This window comes from Copadichromis virginalis, linkage group LG10, assembly GCF_057382275.1.
Source record: "Copadichromis virginalis isolate Kocher_CV1m ecotype Utaka linkage group LG10, C_Virginalis_male_GT1.1, whole genome shotgun sequence".
Classification (NCBI taxonomy): Eukaryota; Metazoa; Chordata; class Actinopteri; order Cichliformes; family Cichlidae; genus Copadichromis; species Copadichromis virginalis.
Window position 1 is genome coordinate 23,573,348 of NC_140627.1, and position 21,514 is coordinate 23,594,861.

At 39.4% G+C, this 21,514-nt stretch overlaps 1 protein-coding gene across 1 annotated transcript in view; it reads left to right on the top strand.

The window, feature by feature from the left end:
- The window catches only part of stk32a (serine/threonine kinase 32A), a 65,585-nt gene that overhangs the window by 2,972 nt on the left and 41,099 nt on the right, over nt 1-21,514 (top strand). The window contains exons 3-5 of the mRNA XM_085470736.1: nt 3,687-3,742; nt 5,563-5,714; nt 18,136-18,309. Coding sequence (XP_085326862.1) covers nt 3,687-3,742; nt 5,563-5,714; nt 18,136-18,309 — 382 coding nt within the window. The remainder of the gene's footprint in view (nt 1-3,686; nt 3,743-5,562; nt 5,715-18,135; nt 18,310-21,514) is intronic.

Consider the following 21,514-nt stretch of genomic DNA (forward strand, 5'->3'; position numbering starts at 1 on the left):
TGATTTGGCGCTATATAAATAAAATTGAATTGAATTGAATTGATTTCACTGAGAGAGGGTGAATATAAAACACATTGTTGAGAAACATTGTTTTGATTTTTTTTAATAGCCCTGCATCCTCGAAAAAAAGTCATCCCGTCACTGATGAAAGTCCCGTGAGCGTCAGGAAGAGATAGGTGTCCCTTACTTTACTTTTGTATCCCCTCATTGCTCTATACTGTCTAGATTACCTAAGATACCTGAAACCCAGTGTAATTAGGGGAACAAGGGGGATACTAAAGAAGGCGAGGAAAGATTATTGGAGAGACAGAAAAGTGAGAGACTGCTCCACATACAATGGTACAAGTTGGGTTTTTTTGGGGTTTTTTTTTGCATGGCTTAAAGGTAGGGCAAGCACGACTTCCAAAATTATTCAACCTCCTAACCTGCCAAGAATCTCCACTTCTAATCTTTTCTTTTGACAATTGTTGGTGGTCCGCATGTTAATAATGTGCTCGCTGCTTTGAGTAGCAATAAAGATGCAAATTGAAGTATCGCTTCATGCTTCAGAAGCGTCAAAGGTCACTGTGAGGTGATACCAGTCGCAAACCAGTTTGTTTGTAAAGTCAACATTTATAAATGGTCATATTTCAAAATCTTAGACTATCATTGTGTGTCAGATAAAAAAATAATGTGTTGATTCTCTATACATTACACCTGTATATAAAGAGATAAATGATTTCTCGTTTATTCTGTTGTTAGCCATAAGGGAGCTAACAGTAGTTTGGAGCTTCTAACACTGCCAACAAATATCAGGCCCAAGGCTTCCTGTTGTGTCTGTTGCCACTGTTTGCACATGCAGCTAATTTACATTTAAAAACCTATTAAAAAACTAAATAGTTGCTAGATAACAGCCGATCGTTTCAAAAGTGCACTTAAATAGATGCAATCTGTTGTTTGCTCTCAGTTCATGCAGCTGAAGCCTGGTCAAACATGATTGGTCAGTGCAGCCCAGACTGCAAACGGAAACCAGAAACCTTCTACTTATCTACAGGTTATTTATACTCACATGCAGAGATTTATGGAGATTAGTAACTGACACAAAATGAATGTGAGATTGCGCGCTTAAGCTAAATACGCAGCTATGCAAATATAGATATATTTCAGTTTGTGCCATTTTCATGTGCATCCCCTTTCTTTTTCCACACTCAACCGCAAATGCATTTAAAGCAATAGTAAGAAAACGTAGAAAAAAATAGACATAAACTAAACACAAACATTTTTTAAATGTATTTGTTGCTCATTGATAAATCCGACCCTGTAATCAATTTATCTGTGGAATAATCTGTTTTCTGGGCTGGCGTCAGTGCATATTTTCTAGCTTACACTCAACCCATATTAGGTGATTTACACAGAGGTGTGTGCATGAAGGTGAACTCTGTCAAGACACGTTTATCTCCCCTGGGGAATGATGGGTGTGCTTCATGTGTCCCTTATGACACGTGCACGTGCTACCTTGTGCAATAGTATATTGATGAGTCCTGTTTACACCTTCCCGTACTTTAGTGAGATTAGAGCAGACTGACCAGCTGATTCTGTTTCAGTTGTCAGAGCAACTGTTCTAGAAAAGGATGATATTTGAAATGTTCCCAGCCTGGGCACACTCGGACCGAGTAAGAAAGAGTACGTACCAGTCATGCTGAGAGTGTGAGAGACTGTGCGAGGCTCAAACTGACCAAGCGTGATTATTTCAATCCAAACTGATAAGCACATGTCAGTCAGATTCAAATTGACTAGCAGATGAGTGCCAGAGTCAGTCACATGACTTCCTCAGCTAGTTTAAGTCATGGAAACGCTGTCAATTTGCCAATTCCACTCATATGCAGACTTGAATCATTACATGCTCTGTTACTCATGTGTCCATCACATTAAACCATTCAAAGCACTGCTAGTAAATTATGAGTCTCCACCTTGCTCTCACAGCCTCTCTTTCTGTGTCTGCCTTTGTCTCTATCGCTCAATCTCTTGCTCTCTCTGTAGTCTGTCTGCTTCCAACCACAATCACAGCTGTCTTTATAAAAAAATAAATAAAAAAATAAACAAAAAGCATAAGCTCAGCAGAAAAAAATGACTATGTTTACTAAAAGTGTGGCTCTATATGATGAGTTCATGCAAGTGCATCAGTATATTGGCTGCTACAAGCATGCATGTGCATCACAAAGCAGACCTCATATGGAATAGGTTGTGTAAACACTCCAGTGCCGATAGTGTGAGACGAGGATGTGCCAGATATACGTGACTAACAGAGCATAACATTAACTGTCACATCCAATACATCTAGTGACTGCAGGCTGAGTGAGTGCGTGTACGCATGGTACACTGCTGCAAAAGAGGCAGGTAATGTTTTAGGTCAGCGCTATATGTCAAAAAGCAAGCGTGTTTTTGATAATGATTGTGAATGCAGCCGATAATTCACGTGCGCGTGCCTCTTCCCTCTGTCTGTGTGTGAGTGTGTGACCACGCTCGCGCACAGACAGATGAGTGGAAAGAGTGGGCAGCAGCTGTTCCATCCTCGGGGAAACAGCGGAGAGGGAAAACCTTCTGTCCTGGTTGTCATGACAGCAAGAAACAAACATCCCCATCCGGTTCCAATTGGCGATAAATGTTGCTGATAAATGGATACTGAGATATGGAGTTAAGCTGCGGTTCAGGTTGCGTCTGTCTTTGTGTGTGGGTGAGACACAGGGAGCGAGGGAAGGACGCAAAAGCTGGCAGCAAAGAAGCAGAGCTACTGAAATGCTTAGGTTGTCTGAAATGGGTGTTTAGGAACAGACATCATATCAGACATCTTTGTGGCTGAAGGTTATTTCATTTCTCTGTCACATTAGAAACCTGCGACTTCTGGTTGCCCGGGAGACCTCCATCTGTTTCAGCATGACTGGTGCATTGTTCTAAAATGAGCTTAAAGCAAACCTCACAGTGAACCTACTGTAACTGGTGTGACACATGCAGGTTTTTGCATTTATAATACATCAGTGACCTAGTTTTAAAGGATGCACACTTGTAATTTCACTTCCTAAAGGTTTGTATCTGCCCCTAAGTTATTTGCAAGTAGTTCACTTTTAGTCCTCCAGGAGCAAATTCATGAAGCTTTCTCAAGCACAGTTCTTATCATGTTTACTAGCCCACCTATCATGAAAACAACAAAACAGAAATGCTTTAGAAATCTGCCAAAAACAAGCTTTGAATTTTTTTTTATAAAACAACAAATTTGGAAAATTCTGGATAACTACAAATATATTTTAGTATTAAAAATAACATTTTAATTTAAGAGTGTTCGCATACTTGTGGCTTAACCTTTACAGAAAAATAAAAAAAGTTATTTTGGTAATTGTCAATACTGTAAATTTAGGGTATAAACCTTACAGGTTGTGATCCAATGACTTTCATGAACACAGCTCTGTAACCGAGGATACAATGTCATGCCACAGACTCACTTTGATAGTGAATGAGTAAAAACAACACAGGTGTCTAACTCAGGTGTCTTAGCTGAAGAATTACTGGGGTGATTTAAAGAAATCCCCTGTCACAAATCTATAACACCATCTTGTTACAGTTACATACATAATATTTTAGGTCTTAATTTCTGTTTTAGTTTTGTGTTGATTCTAAGAAACTGTTTTTTTTCTCCTTGTTTATGCCAACAGTTAATTTCGACCATTTCCAGATCTTAAGGGCAATAGGAAAAGGGAGCTTCGGAAAGGTAAGTTTCTTTTCATAAGAAATTAGATGGAATATAAACCCAGATTAGCTGGAAACAACAGTAAAACACACACACACACACACACACACACCTTGTTCTGGAGTTGCACTATCTGTCTTTGTTTTGTTTTCTAGCAATTTTTGCACACTTGCACTTTATGTTGTCCTGTGTTGATTGTCTGTTATATGTACCGCCATGGTCTTGGAGGAGCGTCTCGCTTCACTGTGGACTGTACCACTGCACATGGTTGAAATGACAATAAAGCCACTTGACTTGACTTGACTCAACTTGACAATGCACACTTCCAGAAGACTGGTGTTGCTTAAGATGTCGCCCAGCCAATAATTTGAGAGAAAACTGCAACAACAAATATATAATGGAACTATAAAACTATCAATTTTATGGTTGGATTATTGAAATGTAAAAAATCAGTCACAAAATGAAAAAAAAAAATAGTTATTACATATAAAACTACGTCTGTGTTTGTTGTGACAGCATGCAGGCAAACCTCTCAGGTTGTTCCTAAGTTCCATGTAATCCTAGAGCTGCAGCCACTGATTAATGTCATGGCTTATTAATTTGCTAATTTTCTACATTATTCACTGTGAAATTAATGGCCATTTTAATTCCCTAAAGCCAAAGTAGATGGATGTTTTTTGACCAATAGTCCATCCAGTTTACCGTCAGATTATCTGATAGAATCTGCACAATGTAGAGGCTGAAATGAGGAAAATTTGATGTTTTGCTTACAAACTGATAATAAAACCAATAATGAATTCTCAGTATGGTCCCCATTTTTCTTTCAGCAAATCAACCACTTGTTTGAGTTCTGCACAGAGCACAGCATGTTGTCGTAAATAAAACCACACCCCGAGACGTGGTAAAAGTTTTAACAGCAGCACCATGTTAAGCCAAGTGCTGCATAGTAATTCACATCAGCACCTACAGTACATGTAAGCACATATAGAGATGCAGGCACTCCCATGCACATGCAATAACCTTCACACACAACAGAGACCCGCACAATATCGACACTGTGTCCAGTGACAGATAAGCAGTCTAATCACAGTAGATGGCAAGCTGTTCAATGGGAGGAGTGATGTGATCAGGGTTTGGCTGATTAACTGTGCCAGCTGGTCCGCAGATCACTCTCTTAGCAGCAATCACTGGCTTATTGACGCTTGTAGCTCAGACAAACATGACAACAAAAAAGTGTAGTGTTATTACAACTCTACATGTTAATAAAAATGCATGTGTTTCCCTGTTTGAGTCGTCATATACCATCTGTATGCATTTGATACACAACAGCAGCTTTTCACATCGTAATGGGTTGTTATATTCCGCTGTTTCTTTTTGCTGGATCATATAATTAATGCTATTTATTTGAGAAAACTGACTGCATTCCCCACTGACACACACTAGCAATTCTAATGAGTGCTAACCTGATGTTCCCCATCTCTAAAATGCTAAATATGCTGGTGTGAAAAGTTAAACATCTTAAGAGGGGATTAAATTCTTGATCACTGGCTTAAAGACAAATCTTTTCCTCCCCAACTTTCCATCCAACCTTTTTTGGTAGACTGTGTTTCTGGTTATTGCAGAAGTGTTTCAAATGGTCCACCTCTTCCTTTGTTGGTGGAAAAAAAGTTTTTAGATAAGTATGGATGAATGATGGAAACATAAGTCATACTGTAAATTTGTTAGTCTGAGTATTTTTAAAAACAGAATGCTGTTTTTTGATTCATATCACAAATAATGAATTAATAATCAACAGGAATTTACCTTACGCCATGTTGTCACATGTGATCTTGTCACTTAAGGTCTGCATTGTGCAGAAGAAAGATACCAAGAAGATGTATGCCATGAAGTACATGAACAAGTTAAAATGCGTGGAGCGGAACGAAGTGAGGAACGTCCTCAAAGAACTCCAGATCATGCAGAACCTTGAACATCCTTTCCTGGTCAACTTTTGGTAAGTCATCATGCTGTAATAAGTGCAGTTGTGGTCAGAAGTTTGCATGCACTCATTATGGGCAATGTCATTGTAATAAGCATGCATCAGCATACATCCTTAATGACTTTGAACAATAAGAATTGGGCGCACAAGTTTAAATTCATTTTGGATTTTCTCTAAGTCACATCGATACACTTTACTTTTATTACGTGATGCTTAAGGTTCTGCAGTGTCTTTTAACTTGTCAGGGCCGATTACAACTGGTAGTTGCTCTTTGCTAGCATAAAAAGGATTTGCTTGACAGCACTCATTGGATTGACCAATGCACAGAACAATGACAATGTCCAAGGAACTCAGTGAAGATTTATCTATATTTTATATTTAATCAAGTTGGGAAGGTATTTTAACTGGAGCTTTTTCCAAATGAGTGCCGATTCCAAGACTGAGCGCAGATGGGTGTTTCAACAGGACAATGATCTCAAATACACAAGTGGATAAAGCATTCTTATATTAAGCTTACAGACTTTTTCCAAAGCTCCGACCTGAACCCTGTTGAAAATTTGGGAATTATACTTAAAGCTGAGTCCATGCCAGGAACCTGAGCAGTTTAAATGCTGAAAGAATAGTGGTCAAATATCCAGGCAGAGTTCTGCCAGACACTTGTTGAAGGCTACCAAAACATCTAGTCAGGATGCAACATTCTAAAGGTGATCTAACCAAATAAGAGTGGAGGTGCGTGTATATATTTTGAGCCTGTATACATACTTTTGATCCAATGTGGATAAGAAAAATGATTTCAAACTCGTGCATCCAATTCGTCCTGCTTAAAGTCGGTAAAGATGCATGCTGTACAATCATTCCACCCTGGTAGAAGAACATTTCAAAGGCATCATTAAAAACCCCAAATTACCATGACATTCATGCCCATGATTAGTGGATATAAACTTCTGTAAACAACTGTATTTAGATGTTTGGTTGGGTCTTTCTTTCATTCTGTATGTGTGTCTGATAGATTCATGAATGCATGAATGAATCTTCCCAGGGTCATTTCTGTCAGAGATTTTGGGGACTCTGACAGAAATGTGTTGTTTTTTTTTTTTAATTCTGGCTCAGAGTGTATTGAATTTAGCACTAAGTGACTTTAGCAGAATACTGCTGAATTCATTAAATATGTACACAAAAGGCTGCTGTGAAATTATGAATGCTTTCCATTTCAGCAGCTGATCTCAAAGGCTTGTGTTTCACACTGGTTATTGCCATCAGCTATAAATGCCCCGTCGTTGGTTTAGTAATGCATTCCTTCTCACTTATTTATTTTATATGGTGACTGGATCCTATCAAATCAGTAAATGCGCAGACCCAATGAAAGAGTGTGATCAATTAAACAAAACAACAAAAACAAACCCTTTTTACACAGTCTTGGAGTGAGCCTGCAGATTCATCCAGAAAGCTGTTGACCACTGAAGAACAGCAAATGTATCTCCTCTCTTGGCAGCTTCCCACTTGCCTCACCGCATCTCGGTTTGAGGAAATCTTTTACTCGACAACTGTACAAGCTCATTCAAACTGGGAATGCTAATCTAGGATGACTCATCAGGTACCTTTAACCAGCCATTCGTCATAATATTGAGCACCAAGAATCGTACTGAAGATGCCTGATAAGTATAGCTTGTTAAGTTTTCTTCTGAAAGGCGTCATTAATTCTTGATAAGCACTCCCACACTGCAACGTTTGAAAGGAAGCCACCCTGGTCTTCTGTCAAGCTGAGAGGCAGAAAGATGTCTTTCCAAAGACGAAGAAAAACAGCAACAACACACACAGTCTGTTTTTTAAAGATTGAAAGATAGTTGTTTGTTCAGTTCTGTTACAATGATAGTGATGATTATTATTATTATCATTTCCTCTTACATATTTTTTTGATTTTAAGGTATGTCCTTCTGAACACTTGTGAGGTATCAGGTATTTTGTTTTCTACTCTTTATCCATTGTGTCACTTTTATATAATTGATTGCTAGTTTGACAAAATTAATGCTTAATTTTTAATTACCTATATGATGGAAATAAAACCTACTTTGGTGAGAATGAATAACAAGTCATTTAAGCACATTTTTTCAAAAAAGGAGAGGAGGAGAGGATAGATGGACACATGAAAACACAGAAAAAGAAAAGAAGACACAGGCAGAGTGCAGTGCAGTCTGTGCAGTGTACGGACTCATCAGACAAACAATACCAGTGCTTGCTTTCTTGCTTGATTGCATGCTGTGTTGGATGAAAAAAAAAAAGGAAGTTAATGCTGTTGGCAGTGTAAGCCCCTCAGGGTGGGGGTGATATCCTCTAGAGATGTGCTTGGGTCAGCGCTATGCCCACTCTCTTTCTCTCCCTCTCTCCCTCCCCCTCTCTCTCTCTCTTTCATGTTGAGTTGGCATAAGTTATGATTGTCCTGAAGTAAGTGCTCAAGGTCAGAGAGAGGGAGAGATTACCTGCAAGCGTATGAACTGCACTGAGCCAGTTAGATGCAGAAAGCTGCCTCCTGGCTGTCCTCTCCTCTTCCTCTTTTCAGTCACCTCTTACGTGTCTTCTCTCACCTCTCCTATTTCACTCCCTCACCACCTGCTATACTTCCTTTTTGCTCCTCTTGCTGCCACTGCACTTGCGACTGGGCATTGCCTCAGAATGTCTGGAAACTGGGCAGCCAAACAGCAATGCATTTGAGAGACAGGAGTGAAAACAAAGCTATTTATGCCATGTTATGCATTTAAAATGTAAAAAGTATTGGTTTTGATCGCACCACAAACAGTAAAGCAGCCAGTTGGGCATGAAAGTCATACATTGTGGTGTCAACCACTCGTTGGCATTACAATCCTTTGACTAAAAGGGAAGGGATACTGTACAGTCTGAGAGCCAGAGCGGCCTCTGATGGCAGTTTAGTTGCTAAGAAGGGAGCTACTTCAATAACCTCCAGCAAACCACATTATGCTGCAAAATATGCAAGAAAATTGTTCCAGCTACAGGTGCAAACAACAAACTTGTTTCACCACTTGAGGCAAGAACACACACTAATGAGTACAATCAGCCTACGAAGGAGGAGATACTAGCACTAGTTATACTCCATATGACAGAAAGGGCAAACAGTAGGTGGAAAATACTGCTGTGGTTACGTGGTGGAAAAACAAGGCTTCAGGCAGCTGGTTAAAAAGCTCAAACTAAAATGTAACATCCCAGGCATAGATAATATTTTTCAGTTTTATTAAATGACAATATCGTGCAGACTCCTGAAGAGTTACAAGGTTAGGCTACTGTACTTTAGATATTGAAGTGTTTGTCGGTGATGTTACAATTCCTTAAAATTTCCAGGGAAACAGGCTAGGCCTTAGGCTGTGTCACTGGAGATAATGTTGTTGTTTCTCCTGCTGGCACCTCGTTTCAATTACGAACTGTGTCATCAGTGACAGAAGCTCATGGGAAAGAAGAAAGGAAAATGCTCTTCATTTACTTACACTTACACCTGTAAGTTGCCTGCATCAATAAAATGTTATTACAAATTTAATACCTTGATATAAAGTTTGACCTCTAATTGACATTGCTAAATTCTGGAACCAATACCTTCATGATATAACATGCCAATTATAAAAAAAATAGTTGTATAACAGTCAAAGGCAGAAAGAAAGAAGCACATTAGCAAAAGTCTGAGACATTGTGAAGTAAAAGCTTCATTTGCTTTAGGGAGTCCCTCTTTTGCATTATGTAATCTTACTAATGCACTAGATTTCTATGCAGAAAAAGGCATCATTCATCATTTCTCATTCATGTGCATCTTTGTTCTCAGAAGCCACGATGTCCTCCCACACACACACAGAAAAAGGCAAAAAAGAGGACTATTCATCTAAGAATCCTTATATAAAAGGTTCCGCAAACCAGACACATTGTATTCTGCAGAACTACAGTCTGCTTAGAAACAGGATGCATTTTAGAAGATTGGCACAACCAAAGAAAAGCCCAGCTCCAGACTCGAATATCACGATTACTGTAACGAGGCCTTCTTGAACGTCAGGTACAAACAGTATCCTTGTGTATCTGCGAAATTTGTGTGTGAAATCCTCAATTTACTTTTAACACTGCAGCCATCGCTGAATGCTTGAAGGCAACATGTCAGCACGTCAATTATTTGGTCTTCAGTCAAGGTGACCTGAATCAGAAAATATGATAATCAAACACGGTTGCTGATTCCCTGAAGACTCAAGCACACAAGTAGGAAAACCTGCTGATAAAAAAATGCAAAAAAAGTTAGTTGATTAATATTTTTATCATTTGCTAAATTATTGAAGTAGTATTTCTTATTGCTTGTTTAAGTGTAATAGTTTATATATTTGAGGGCAAGAATTTAGCAATGCACTTCTTTTTTTAGACGCAGACTGATGGAAGCTGTCAGTCACAGGGAGGTGTTGGAAGATTGGGTGGGAGGAAGGTCGGAGGGCTGTCGGCATCGATCCGGCATGTCTCAGTCTGAGCGGTTGACTCTCTCTGCCCATTTCAAACAAGGTGTGGTGGTCAGATTAGGCGTGTGTGCATCTGTATAGTATTTATGTCTGATCACTATAATTGCATTACTCTGTGGTGAACAACAAAGTCCTGATTAGGCATTTTATCACTGAGATTCACTGGTGTGGTTGTTATGCTGCGGGCATTCAATAGATAAATGTTAATGAGCAAAAATCACTCAGCAGTTTAGAGGGAGTTTTAGTTCATTAACTTCACAAAAGGTGTATGGAAGATGGATTACTGCAAAGACCAAAAGTCTGTCGTAAGTGCTTCAATATTAAATTTAGTGTTAGAAATACAAGTGAGGCAGTGGCTATATTATTTTCCTTTTATTATTTAAGTATGTACTAGATGAGAGTTTCATTCAATACCGTATAGAAATTCAATTCAGTTTTATTTATATGGCTCTGATTCAACACAAAGTCATCTCAGGGCGCTTTATATTGTGATGAAAATATAAGGCCTTTGGAAACTGCAGCATATTCAGTATTATTTCATTAACTGTGTAGCCTTACATGTCATAACTGTTACCTTTGACAGAGGGAAAAGGGAGTCTTTTTGTAAGGACACGTTACCATTAGGTTGTGAGCCCCTGTGGTTTCTTCCATTACTAAAATGGCCCGGGGTGTCTTTGCTTCTAAAAGCTCCATGGCGGATGCTCTCCCATCGGACCGGCTGCCTGAAAGCCACCAAAGGGTCACATTGAAATGCATGTGTGGCACAGTAGAGCTAGGTACAGAAAGAAAGAATATTATGGAGGTGGGAGCGGTTAAAAGACAAGCTGAGGAAACAGAGAGAGCTAGCGCGCCACAGAGACACCAGGCTCGATGCCAGGAAAGCGAATGAAAAGTTTTTCACAGTTTCAACGTAATGCACAGGTGTTAATCTGCAGCCTGATGACTCTTGGCTTCTGTCAGCCCACAACTGTGGTTGAAGCATCAACAGCGTTATTTGCTTGTGGATGTCTGTTCTTTCTGCAGGTGCAACGGCAAATGGAGACGGGACTCCCATTACTGGCTGATTATTTTCCATTTCATTCTTGTACAGCTTTTCATCTTCATGCCATTATGTTGTTTATGTCATCCATTATTAACAAGTTTTGTGAAACTTTATCTGTCTAGCTGCTATTAATCTAGGATACAACAAAAAATGTGTTCAGAAAAGAAAAAGCAAACAACTACAGCTGTGATTGGACTACCACTTTTAAAAACAAGGTTATTTAGAAAGGGGGGTTCTCTAAGTTGCTAGGGTTGTTTTCGTTTACATACAGTGATCAGCGCAATGCACAGTTTTAATATGAGACAGCGTCAGTGGTAACTCAGGTAGCTTCTGTGACCCAGACTCTACCTGTGGCAAACAACATAATCAGTGCCATTTCTAATTCATTTTGACAGCAGTGGCAGCAGGTCACTAAAGACTTCATTCATATTCAACTGCCTTCCAAGTACCAGCTCCCCATGGTCAGAGAGCGACTGAGAGGGAGAGCACATTCACAAGCACCGTTTCTTTCTTTCTTTTTTGAAGAGAGTGCTGAAATAGCTGAATTATAGAGCTGTATTAATACTAAGTCAGTCGTCTCCAGATCAATGTTGATTATTATCAACTATCATTAAAAAACAAAATACTTAATGCACTCTAATCGCAGCGCAAAAACCACAACCATAAAAACAGATAGGTCTGTGTGAGTGTACGATGGTTTGTCTCTTTTATGTGGAAGTCTTTGGCAAGTCAGTCACTCCTCCATTTCCACCCCACCCCCCCATCCCCACCCCCCCATTTATGGCTAAGCCCTTTCAGTTTTTACCACCTTGTCTCTTTGACGGAAATCCTAGTGGGACAGGAAAACATGGAAACCTCAGCCAAGCGTGAGAGTTGGTTTTCTACTCGATTAAACTGGTTTCACGGACGGCTCTAGAGTGATATCGATTAACTTGATGGCCTCGCTGCCCTGAAGCCAACACAAAGTTGTGAACTCATCAAGTAGTTGAACAAGTAATACATTGAACTTTCATATTAACGTATGTGTTATTACAATACATCGTTATACTGACCATTGATAATCTACCAACCAACTGAACCCATCCCTCAAAAAACTCTTGTATTTCTTTTTTCCTTTAACAAATGACAGGAACATTTAAATCCTGTAATGCAGGTAAAGTGAGAGCGCCATCCACAGTTTGATTTTGAAACATTTAAAAAAAAATTATGCTCACACACTGCTTTATTAGATACACCTTAGTCCTTCTGTTACCTGCTTTAATTCTTCATGGCCTCGATTCTGGAAGGTGCCGGTAACATTGCTGCAGATTTTTAGCTGCACATCCATGATGCAAATCTCCTGCTCTACCACATCCCAAAGGTTCTCTGCTGGGTTGAGATCTGGTGACTGATGCCGTATGAGTACAGTGAACTCATTGTAATGTTCAATATCCAGTTTGAGATGATTTGAGCTTTGAAACATGGTGCATTGTACTGCTAGACGCAACAGAAGATTAGCACACTGTGGTCATAAATGGAGGCACATGTTCACCAACAATATTCAGGTAGGCTGTGGTGTTTAAATGATGCTCAGTTGGTAGTAAGGGGGCTAAGCATTTATCCCCCACACCATAACCCCAATGCCAACATCCTGAATACAAGATACAAGGCAGCATGGATCAATGCTCTCATTTTGTTTTTATGCCAAATTCTGACACTGCTGTTCAAATGTTGAAGCAGAAACTAAGAATGACCAGAATATGCAACAATCTAATTTTCAGTTGTCCAGTTTTCCTTTGACGAGTAGTTATTTGAGTTATTGTTGCCTTCCTATCACCTCACTGCAATCTCATCCAGAGATCTATGCTCATTGGATATTTTCTCTTTTTTGGACCATTCTCTGTAAAACCCACAGATGGTTTTTCATGAAAATTCCAGTAGATCAGCAATTTCTGAAATACTCAGACTGGCCCATCTGGCACCAGCAGCCATGCCACATTCAAAGTTGCTTAAGTCACCTTTCTTCCCCATTCGCATGTTTGCTTTGAACTTTTGCAGGTGATCTTGACCATATCTGCATGCCTAAATGCATATGGTATCTGGCATGTAATTGGTAATTAATGAACTATTTGGATGTGTAATGAATTAAATGCAAAGAATAGGAATGTCCAATATTTGTGACCCTTTTTTCTCATATTTGTATTTTAGCCTATTAAAATATACCTAAATCGACACAAACAGAAATCCATAAGATTGGCTCATGATATCTCTAGTATACATGACATAAAATAAATAATTATTAAATAGTTAGTAGTAATGAATAAATTAGCAAGAAGCACATTTAATTCAGATGTAAAGATCAATTCCCCTGTCTTAAAAAAAGTTGCTGAACTCAGCACATTAGAAGAAATCATCTCTTTGTATACATATTAAACAAGTAACTCCTTTTCTTGTTTTGTGGCCAAGAAAAATGAGCAATTAATGTCCCGTTTGTGTCTCCTAAATACTTGTGACAGAGTCCTGTTGTATTCTTTACCTCCTTAAATTGGCTCAGTTAGAGGTATTTACACTCCATGTGTGTGTGACAGAAAGAGAAAAACACTAAGGTAGAATAAGAGAGAAGGGATGAGAGAAACAGGAGACCGCAAGAGAGCAAATGAGAAGCAAAGACAGTCAATCAAACGATTAGTAGATGGAGTAAAAATAGAGTCCATCCGACAATCACTAAAAGTTATCTGGCGCACACTTTAAACAAAAAAAGGCCTATTTTTCCTATCTTGGTTTGGAGTCTTTGGCAAGATTTTCAGATTTTCAGTCATCAGTATTTCACACATTTTCAGCATCGCATTTAAAAATTTGCATACTTGTTCCTGCTATTTAACTCCTTACAGTTTATTTTTCTATAATTCTTCTGTAATTGAGGTACGCAGTAACAGGATAGCACCTAGACTGGCATATCCAAATGTGTGGTTCATTAGTTCTTCACATATCTTTGTAAACAGAACTAGAGCAATATAATTAGCTAGAACATTTGTACTCTCCCTGAACACAGTTGGAGTTGTGTCATCCGAAAAAACTACAAATCCTGCATCAAAGTCAAGCAATGCAGAGAGTGTGGTGTTAATATGATGCGGGTTTGATGTGTGTCTCTTCCTTCTGTGCCAGACTTAAGCGTCATATCGTTTTCCAACTCACTCTTCCTTTCTTTCATCTTTATGCACACACACAAGCATACATGCCAAACCACTCTGTCACTCTAGTTATATCTGCTGAAACTTTTCTTTTCCAGAATAAAATCTTGGTAGACTCCTGTTAAAGGTCCTCTTTTCTGAATACATTTTTATTCTCATTGTCCCAGCACAGCTTTTGTACAATGAGTCATTATTCATTATGACCAGTTTTATTCTTCATCGCAACCTGAACTCTGTTAGACAAGCTTCTCTGTAATTTCTTTAAGACATCGTTCTTTAGAGTTTTTGAAGGACTTTCAAAGTACTTCTTTGACGTTTGGGTGCCTTTTGTTCTATTCTGTGCCGAGATGACCCCCCACATTATTGAAGTCCAGGCTCTAGGGAGACCAATCCATGACTGATTGCGTTCCATTGTGTGTTTTTCCATCCAGCTATGCTTTTACTACATTGGCAATTTGTTTGACATCGTTGTTATGCTGAAAAATGAAGCTGTTAACAAAGAGATACTTTCCAGATGACATTATTGTTGGATTAAAATCTGATGCGTTTCTGCCTTCGTAGTTCCATCAGTCTTAAAACTATGACAGAGCATCCACTGTGTTTTACAGATGGCTTTAAACACTTGCTGTTGTACCTCTTGCCAATTTCAAATATGGGTTTTTCACTCCATAAGAACTGTTGCACTGATTTTCACTAAAATTCTTCTGTAATATGATGTGTGTCAGCCTTTCCTACATCTACACACACTGAGACTTTCTGATGAGGCTTTTATTTTCTTATTCATAAGGACATGACTTCCAGATTCTGTTAATCTGCTGTAGATTTGTTTTGGCTTGACACATTTTTAAGGATATCTTGCACACCATACTGAGATATGACAGGTTTTTGGCATAGATCTCTTTTGGAATCACCTCGTTGGTGCAAAAATAACATATTTTGCCTGATTCAATGTAGTTGACTTTTGGGTAAATAGGATATCCTAAAGAGAGTCAGAAATAGGATTATCTTTAGGCTAAATATTTATTGTTGCATATAAATATATGCATCTCCAGGATGTCCATGCCACAGATAGTATTTCCAAACTCGGAGGCTGCGGCAATCAGATGTTGAGTGGTCTCAGCATTATCTGAGCCGTAGTAGACAGTTTGGAGTCAGCTTAATCAATCTCCATCCATCCAGTTTAGAAAAGCTTCACCTTCAGGGTGTTCACCAATACAGCCAAAAAAAGACATCCTTGGTCATTACACTTTTACTTTTAGCCAAGATGATCCTTTTCTGCCGGCAATAACAGAAATACTCTTTTCAAAGATGCAACAATTTCAGCTGTAGGCTGTTTGCATCCGATTAAATCCACATTTCAATCGAGTGTAGCAGCAGATCTGATATTTTATGCAAGATATGAACGTGGAAATGTAGGACACTGTGTTGCCAACTGTATGCAGAACAAAACCCTAGGCGAGCTTTGGAAAAAAAAGCAGGCATCTGCGATTTTTTTTATACAATTTTTGCATAAATTAGTCGTGGGTGAGAAACTAATTAAGTCATTGTTTAAATGGAGTGAACAAAAAGTGCATCCCCGGTGAGAAGCTCAGCATGTAAAATCAATTATTTGTGCAACAGCTACTCAAAGTGCAACGCAGCGGACTTCTCGCTGAGACAGGCTGGCTGTGCATGCTGGAGCTTCAGGGATGAGCAGACTGATGACCGCAGTCACACTCAGCGCATTCTTCACAGATTAACACCAATACAGGACTATATATAGGCAAATATTAACTACCGTGTACTGTAAAAAACTGTAAAAACTATGCAAAATTGAGCCCACGGAAAATTTAAGAGGAAACAAGAATAGTTAGCAAGCTATTCATGATACAATGTCATGTGGAGACAACTAAAAAGGCACATTTTTTATCCTTGCCATACAAGTGTAAGGATGATAGTGGCTCACATTATATTTTTAAATCGAGTGATGATGTACTTAAGTATATCTCAGGTGTATTTATATGTAATTTGAAGGCTTTGTGCAGCACTTTGGTCTTTATAAACGGAAGAAGATGGATGGATGGAATGATAGTTATTAAGACTGACTGACAGGTTATTATGATTAATAATTATGACCCAAACAAATAAGGTTGTAAAAGTAGACATTGTCCAATGTCTATTTTCTGTAAACTGTCATCTTAGAGGAGAATTTTGCATTTCAGCCTGGATTTTCCCATTGTTATTGTCATGGTCGGCTGTGTGGCAGGCAGGCAAGCAGGAGTGGTGGATCCAAAATGCAGGACTCAGACACAGAAGTTCAACTTAAAGCGCAGCTTTATTGCTGGGAAAACCTCTTACTAAACTAAACTCACCAAAGGACAAACAAAAACGCTGGTGGACAAAACACTGAAGCAGAAATACTGAACTGGAGCTAGAGCTGGAAACAAAACACTGGTAACACGGAGGCAAAACACACACAGCTTGTTGAGGGTACGACGCAACACTGACTCAGAGAAACACAGGGACTAAATACACTGGGAAGTAACGAGGAGAATGAGACACAGAAGGAGGGCACAGCTGGGGGAAATTAGAACTGACGAGACAAGCAAAGCAGGACACATTCACATAAGACACGGACCTACAAAGTAAAACAGGAAGGATCACACAGAGACGCGAACTTGACACAGTGGAGACAGCAACTAAGAAACACAGAGACATAAACCATAAGGCAGAGGACTCTAAGAACCGAGAGACACAGAGGGGAACTCAAACATGCAGACACAGACTTACACAGAACAGAGGGGACACAGAGAAACATGAAGGGCAAGAGGTCGAAACTAGAAACTCACACCAAGTACAATAATACAAAAATCACAATGAACTAAAACGCTGGGTCAGGAGACCCAGGACCCTGACAGTTATGGCTTTTCAGTCAATCCAATAAACCCCATTCATGTAACATTTGTGCAACATAACATTTTCCTAAACATACCTGTACCCATGGAGCCACATGGATGGGGGAAACACCTGGAATTCTTCTTTAAGCTGTACAAAAGTGCTCAACCAAGAGTGTTGTTTTAGCTGTCTCACATGCCTCCTGTGTAGCCACTTCTGTGGGATTTTCTCATTTCTCTGAGCCTTAAAAGTGTCATAACGACCTAGACCAAAGCATTCAGTTTACAGTAAGATTAGGGAACTGATCAGGGAACCATCCCAAACATCACCTGAGAGCAGTGAAAAGGGGAAAAGGCAAGAGAGAGGAAGGGAGAGAACAAAAACCCCCAACCCTGACAGAAGGTTAATGAACTTTGCCACAGGCGTCACGTAGACAGCATTTTCTGCAATGTGAAAGACTGTGATGAGTGTTTTTCTTTAGGCCTGGACTTAGAGGAGCACCTGTCCTCTGAGAGTATGCAAGGCTTCCGAGGTTGTTTTTAATAGAGATCATGTTGTTAAAACCCCGAAAGGTTTTGCTGAACTCTTTGTTCTTGTCAATCTTTTTATACTAAGGTGTTACACACTATCTTAAAAAGGTTGATTTGCCTGAGGTGCACAAACCTGGCATGAGTTCAATTTGCGCTTGTTATCTTATTTTTTTGCTGATGGGTTTATCACCCCTTGATTCCCTAGTTCTTTTCCCTCCTCCTCTTACATGTCTCCTCAGTTTTTATTTCTTTCTCCAGTTTTCTTTGCCATTTCCCTGACTCTTTGTTACCATGTCACTCTTCTTTGTGACTTATCTTTCTTTATAGGTATTCCTTCCAAGATGAGGAGGACATGTTTATGGTGGTGGATCTGCTTCTGGGCGGAGACCTGCGCTACCACCTCCAGCAGAATGTGCACTTCTCAGAGAGCACTGTCAAACTCTACATCTGTGAATTGGCTCTGGCTCTGGGATATCTCTGCACCAAGCGCATCATACACAGGTAAGAGGTGTTTCTATAAACTGACATTTTTATAACTCAATATATAGTTTTTTGTAATTACCTTTAATGATACAGTTAAGGGTTTGTTGCCCTCTGTCTCTTTAAAAATAACAGGACGGAAATAGTCTTCAGCACGCGTCCTCCTTATGCTTCCTGCCTCATTTTTCACCAGAGCTTGGGCATTGCGTACTCCTCTTTTCTCCTTGGCTGTTTTCATCCACATAGTTTTCTAATACTGCTCCACCACAGGGCAAGGTCAAGATGTCTTGACATTAAGGTCATCCCTGACACAACAGTTTACCCTCTGCCAGAGACTACGGCCATTATCAAATGCGCCAGTTCCATCTACTGTATGTTGCTGTGTTGATGCCTTACTTAATTTTCAAAATGCAAGTCAAGTGCTTTTCAGGCAGAAATATCTGCTGTTATGGCAAAACCACAACTCAGAGAGCCAATAAAAGTGTGCCTACTGCCAAATGTTATTATTTTAAGTTGCTGAATAACTCAAAGTGCATGAGATGTTCCATTATTGGCTAACGTTTGCTGCCAAAATACATTAAGTACATTGAGTGTGCAAAATGTTAAAAAAAAACTGCCTTACTCGTGACATAGTAACAGACAACAATACAGCAACCCTGTATCATACAAAGAACTCTCTTCATTTACCCGGTTTATGCTTTACAGGATAGTTTTTGTACATTTTATGAATTAGCAGTCCATGAAAATTAGCTATTAATAATGATGTTCACTGAAGCAATGTAATGTCTGTATTCAGAACACCACTTACTGGGAATCCACATTACCTGAGTTAATTCCCACTGACTCAGGCCTCTGTTTAGTGTTTCTGTCCTGAGAACAAGCTGTCTTCCAAAGCGGACCTTAAGGAAGGCAGCCAGACCCACTGTCTACACCAGATTGATGGAAAAATTTCCCATATAAAAACGGTTTTGATGATGGCTCAGCAGAATAAATCATCTTTTACCATTTTTCATTCATTGATTTTAGAGGGCACGACAGGTTTTAGATTGCGTGTCGATGGGCACACTTGATGAAATCCAGACACTACTGACTGACAGCAAAAACAGTTGATAAAATGCTTTCTGTGTATATTGGTCTTTAAAATTACTCCTCCACTCTGATGTCTGAGCAAAGACACAAACATAGGAAAAAGACCTTCTCAGATCATGACTAATAGGAAACATCACTGTAACAGAGAACACTAATTTATCAACACCCCCAGATAACAAATTACACCATTTAACGTTAAGCAGGCTACTTGCTCTTGTCCACGCTCTTAAACCTCCACAGGAAAGAGAGGAGGAGAAATAAGTGGGACGGATTAATAATTTGCTTATTCATTCAGCCCATTGAGGGTATGAATATTTAAATTATGTTTTCTATTTCAGTCCTGGAGAGGACAGACTTGCCAGTTGATGCGCAGGTGTTGGGGGCGTTTGTTTAGATGGAATCAACATCTTTTCAATCTGCATTCATTAGCTTCAAATAGGAAGAGGAGCTGAAAGTAACTCTCGGCTCATCTGTATGGAAATTGAATATATAATTTCCTCACTCAGACGTGGACGCGCTGACTTGGGTTCGCCGAGCGAATGCGTTTCAGTGGACGTTTGTGTGTGTATGCACCTGTCTATATGGGTATAAATACGAGACATACAGATTCTCTTTCCGTTGGTCTTTAATGATTTTGATGATAATTAGGGGAGCAGTGATGATAATGGCATTAATCACATGCAACACGATCACATGTTAATTATGTCATTTACAAGTTTGATCATGCCAGAGGTAAAATACGCATGGCATTAGCTTCTTCCATATGATGGCTGGATATCAGCATACGGTACTGATGCTTCTACACACACGTGTGTATTTATATCGTTGTGGGGACATCTCATTGACATAATGCTTTCCCTGGCCGCTTACCCTAACCCTAACCATCAAAAATGAATGCCTAACCCTGATCCTTACCCTAAACCTAACCATAACCTAATTGTAACCCTGACACTAAAACCACATTTTGAGTCTCAAAAATGCCTTCAAACTCGTGGGGTCCCCACGAGGGCTGTTTGTCCCCACAGGTATAGTAAACTACCAATTTTTGGTCCCCAGGAAGATGTTAATACCCGTGCACACGAACACACACATACATACACAAACCCCTTTACTATTACATATATTATTTAAGTTATTAGTTGGTAGAACATTAAAATTTCTCGGATTGTGTCTAGTTTGAGTTTGTGTTGCAGCTCGTATGAGCAAATATATTGTATGTTGTTATAATGTTGCTGGAACGACACAATTCTACTACAACAGCAAAAAGCACTGGACACCAAGCAGAGCTCTTTGTTTGATCTCGTGCACGAGGGAGAGAACTGTGACGAGCGCCGTTCCTTCCGCTCGAACCCCAGTCACTCTCGTCTGTTCCCTCGTAACACTGCTGTAAACAAAGAGTACCTTGTCTGTGTGTATGTATAGATGTGTGTGTGGTCAAGATGTGACCCTGTGAAGACTCCCCAAAGCTGGTGCTAGGAGTCCAGCGGTACACCTAAACAAAGGGCTCTTATACTTAAATAGATACAGAGTAGGTGTCCTCCTATACCATAAATCAGTAAGAGAAGGTACGACCTCTCTCATGACCTTAAGATATGTCTGTATGCCAGAGTGCTCTGGGAGGCACACAGAGTCTTTGCAGACTGCTAAGGATCAGACCTCTATCTTTATGCAATCAATTATAAAAATCTAAGCATATATGAGAATATATTTCTAAGCATAAATGACAATCCAACAATATAAACCTAACATATTTATGTTTGTTTTTTGAATCCGCAGCCAGTCAGATGCTTTCCAGATTGTAATGCATGGTGGATGAAAATCTGACAGTACTTTTATGTATTCATAATTCCATCCATTTTGAAAAGATCTCCAACACTACATGCTGAAAGACAGAGCCAACACCGTTTTACTGTTCCACTCGCTGTTAGATTTCTCTCCTGACCTCCTCTGTTATTATTACACTAATAATAATCACTAGTGAACGAAAATTTTCTAATTTGGATTCATGACTCCATATGATCTTCAGTCCAGTTCCTGTGCAATTTGGCATACCTCAGTCTTTACTTCCTCTTTCCCTTCCTCAAGAATGGCTTCTTGACAGCCACCCTTCCACTGACAGCGTTTCTGATGAACCTTT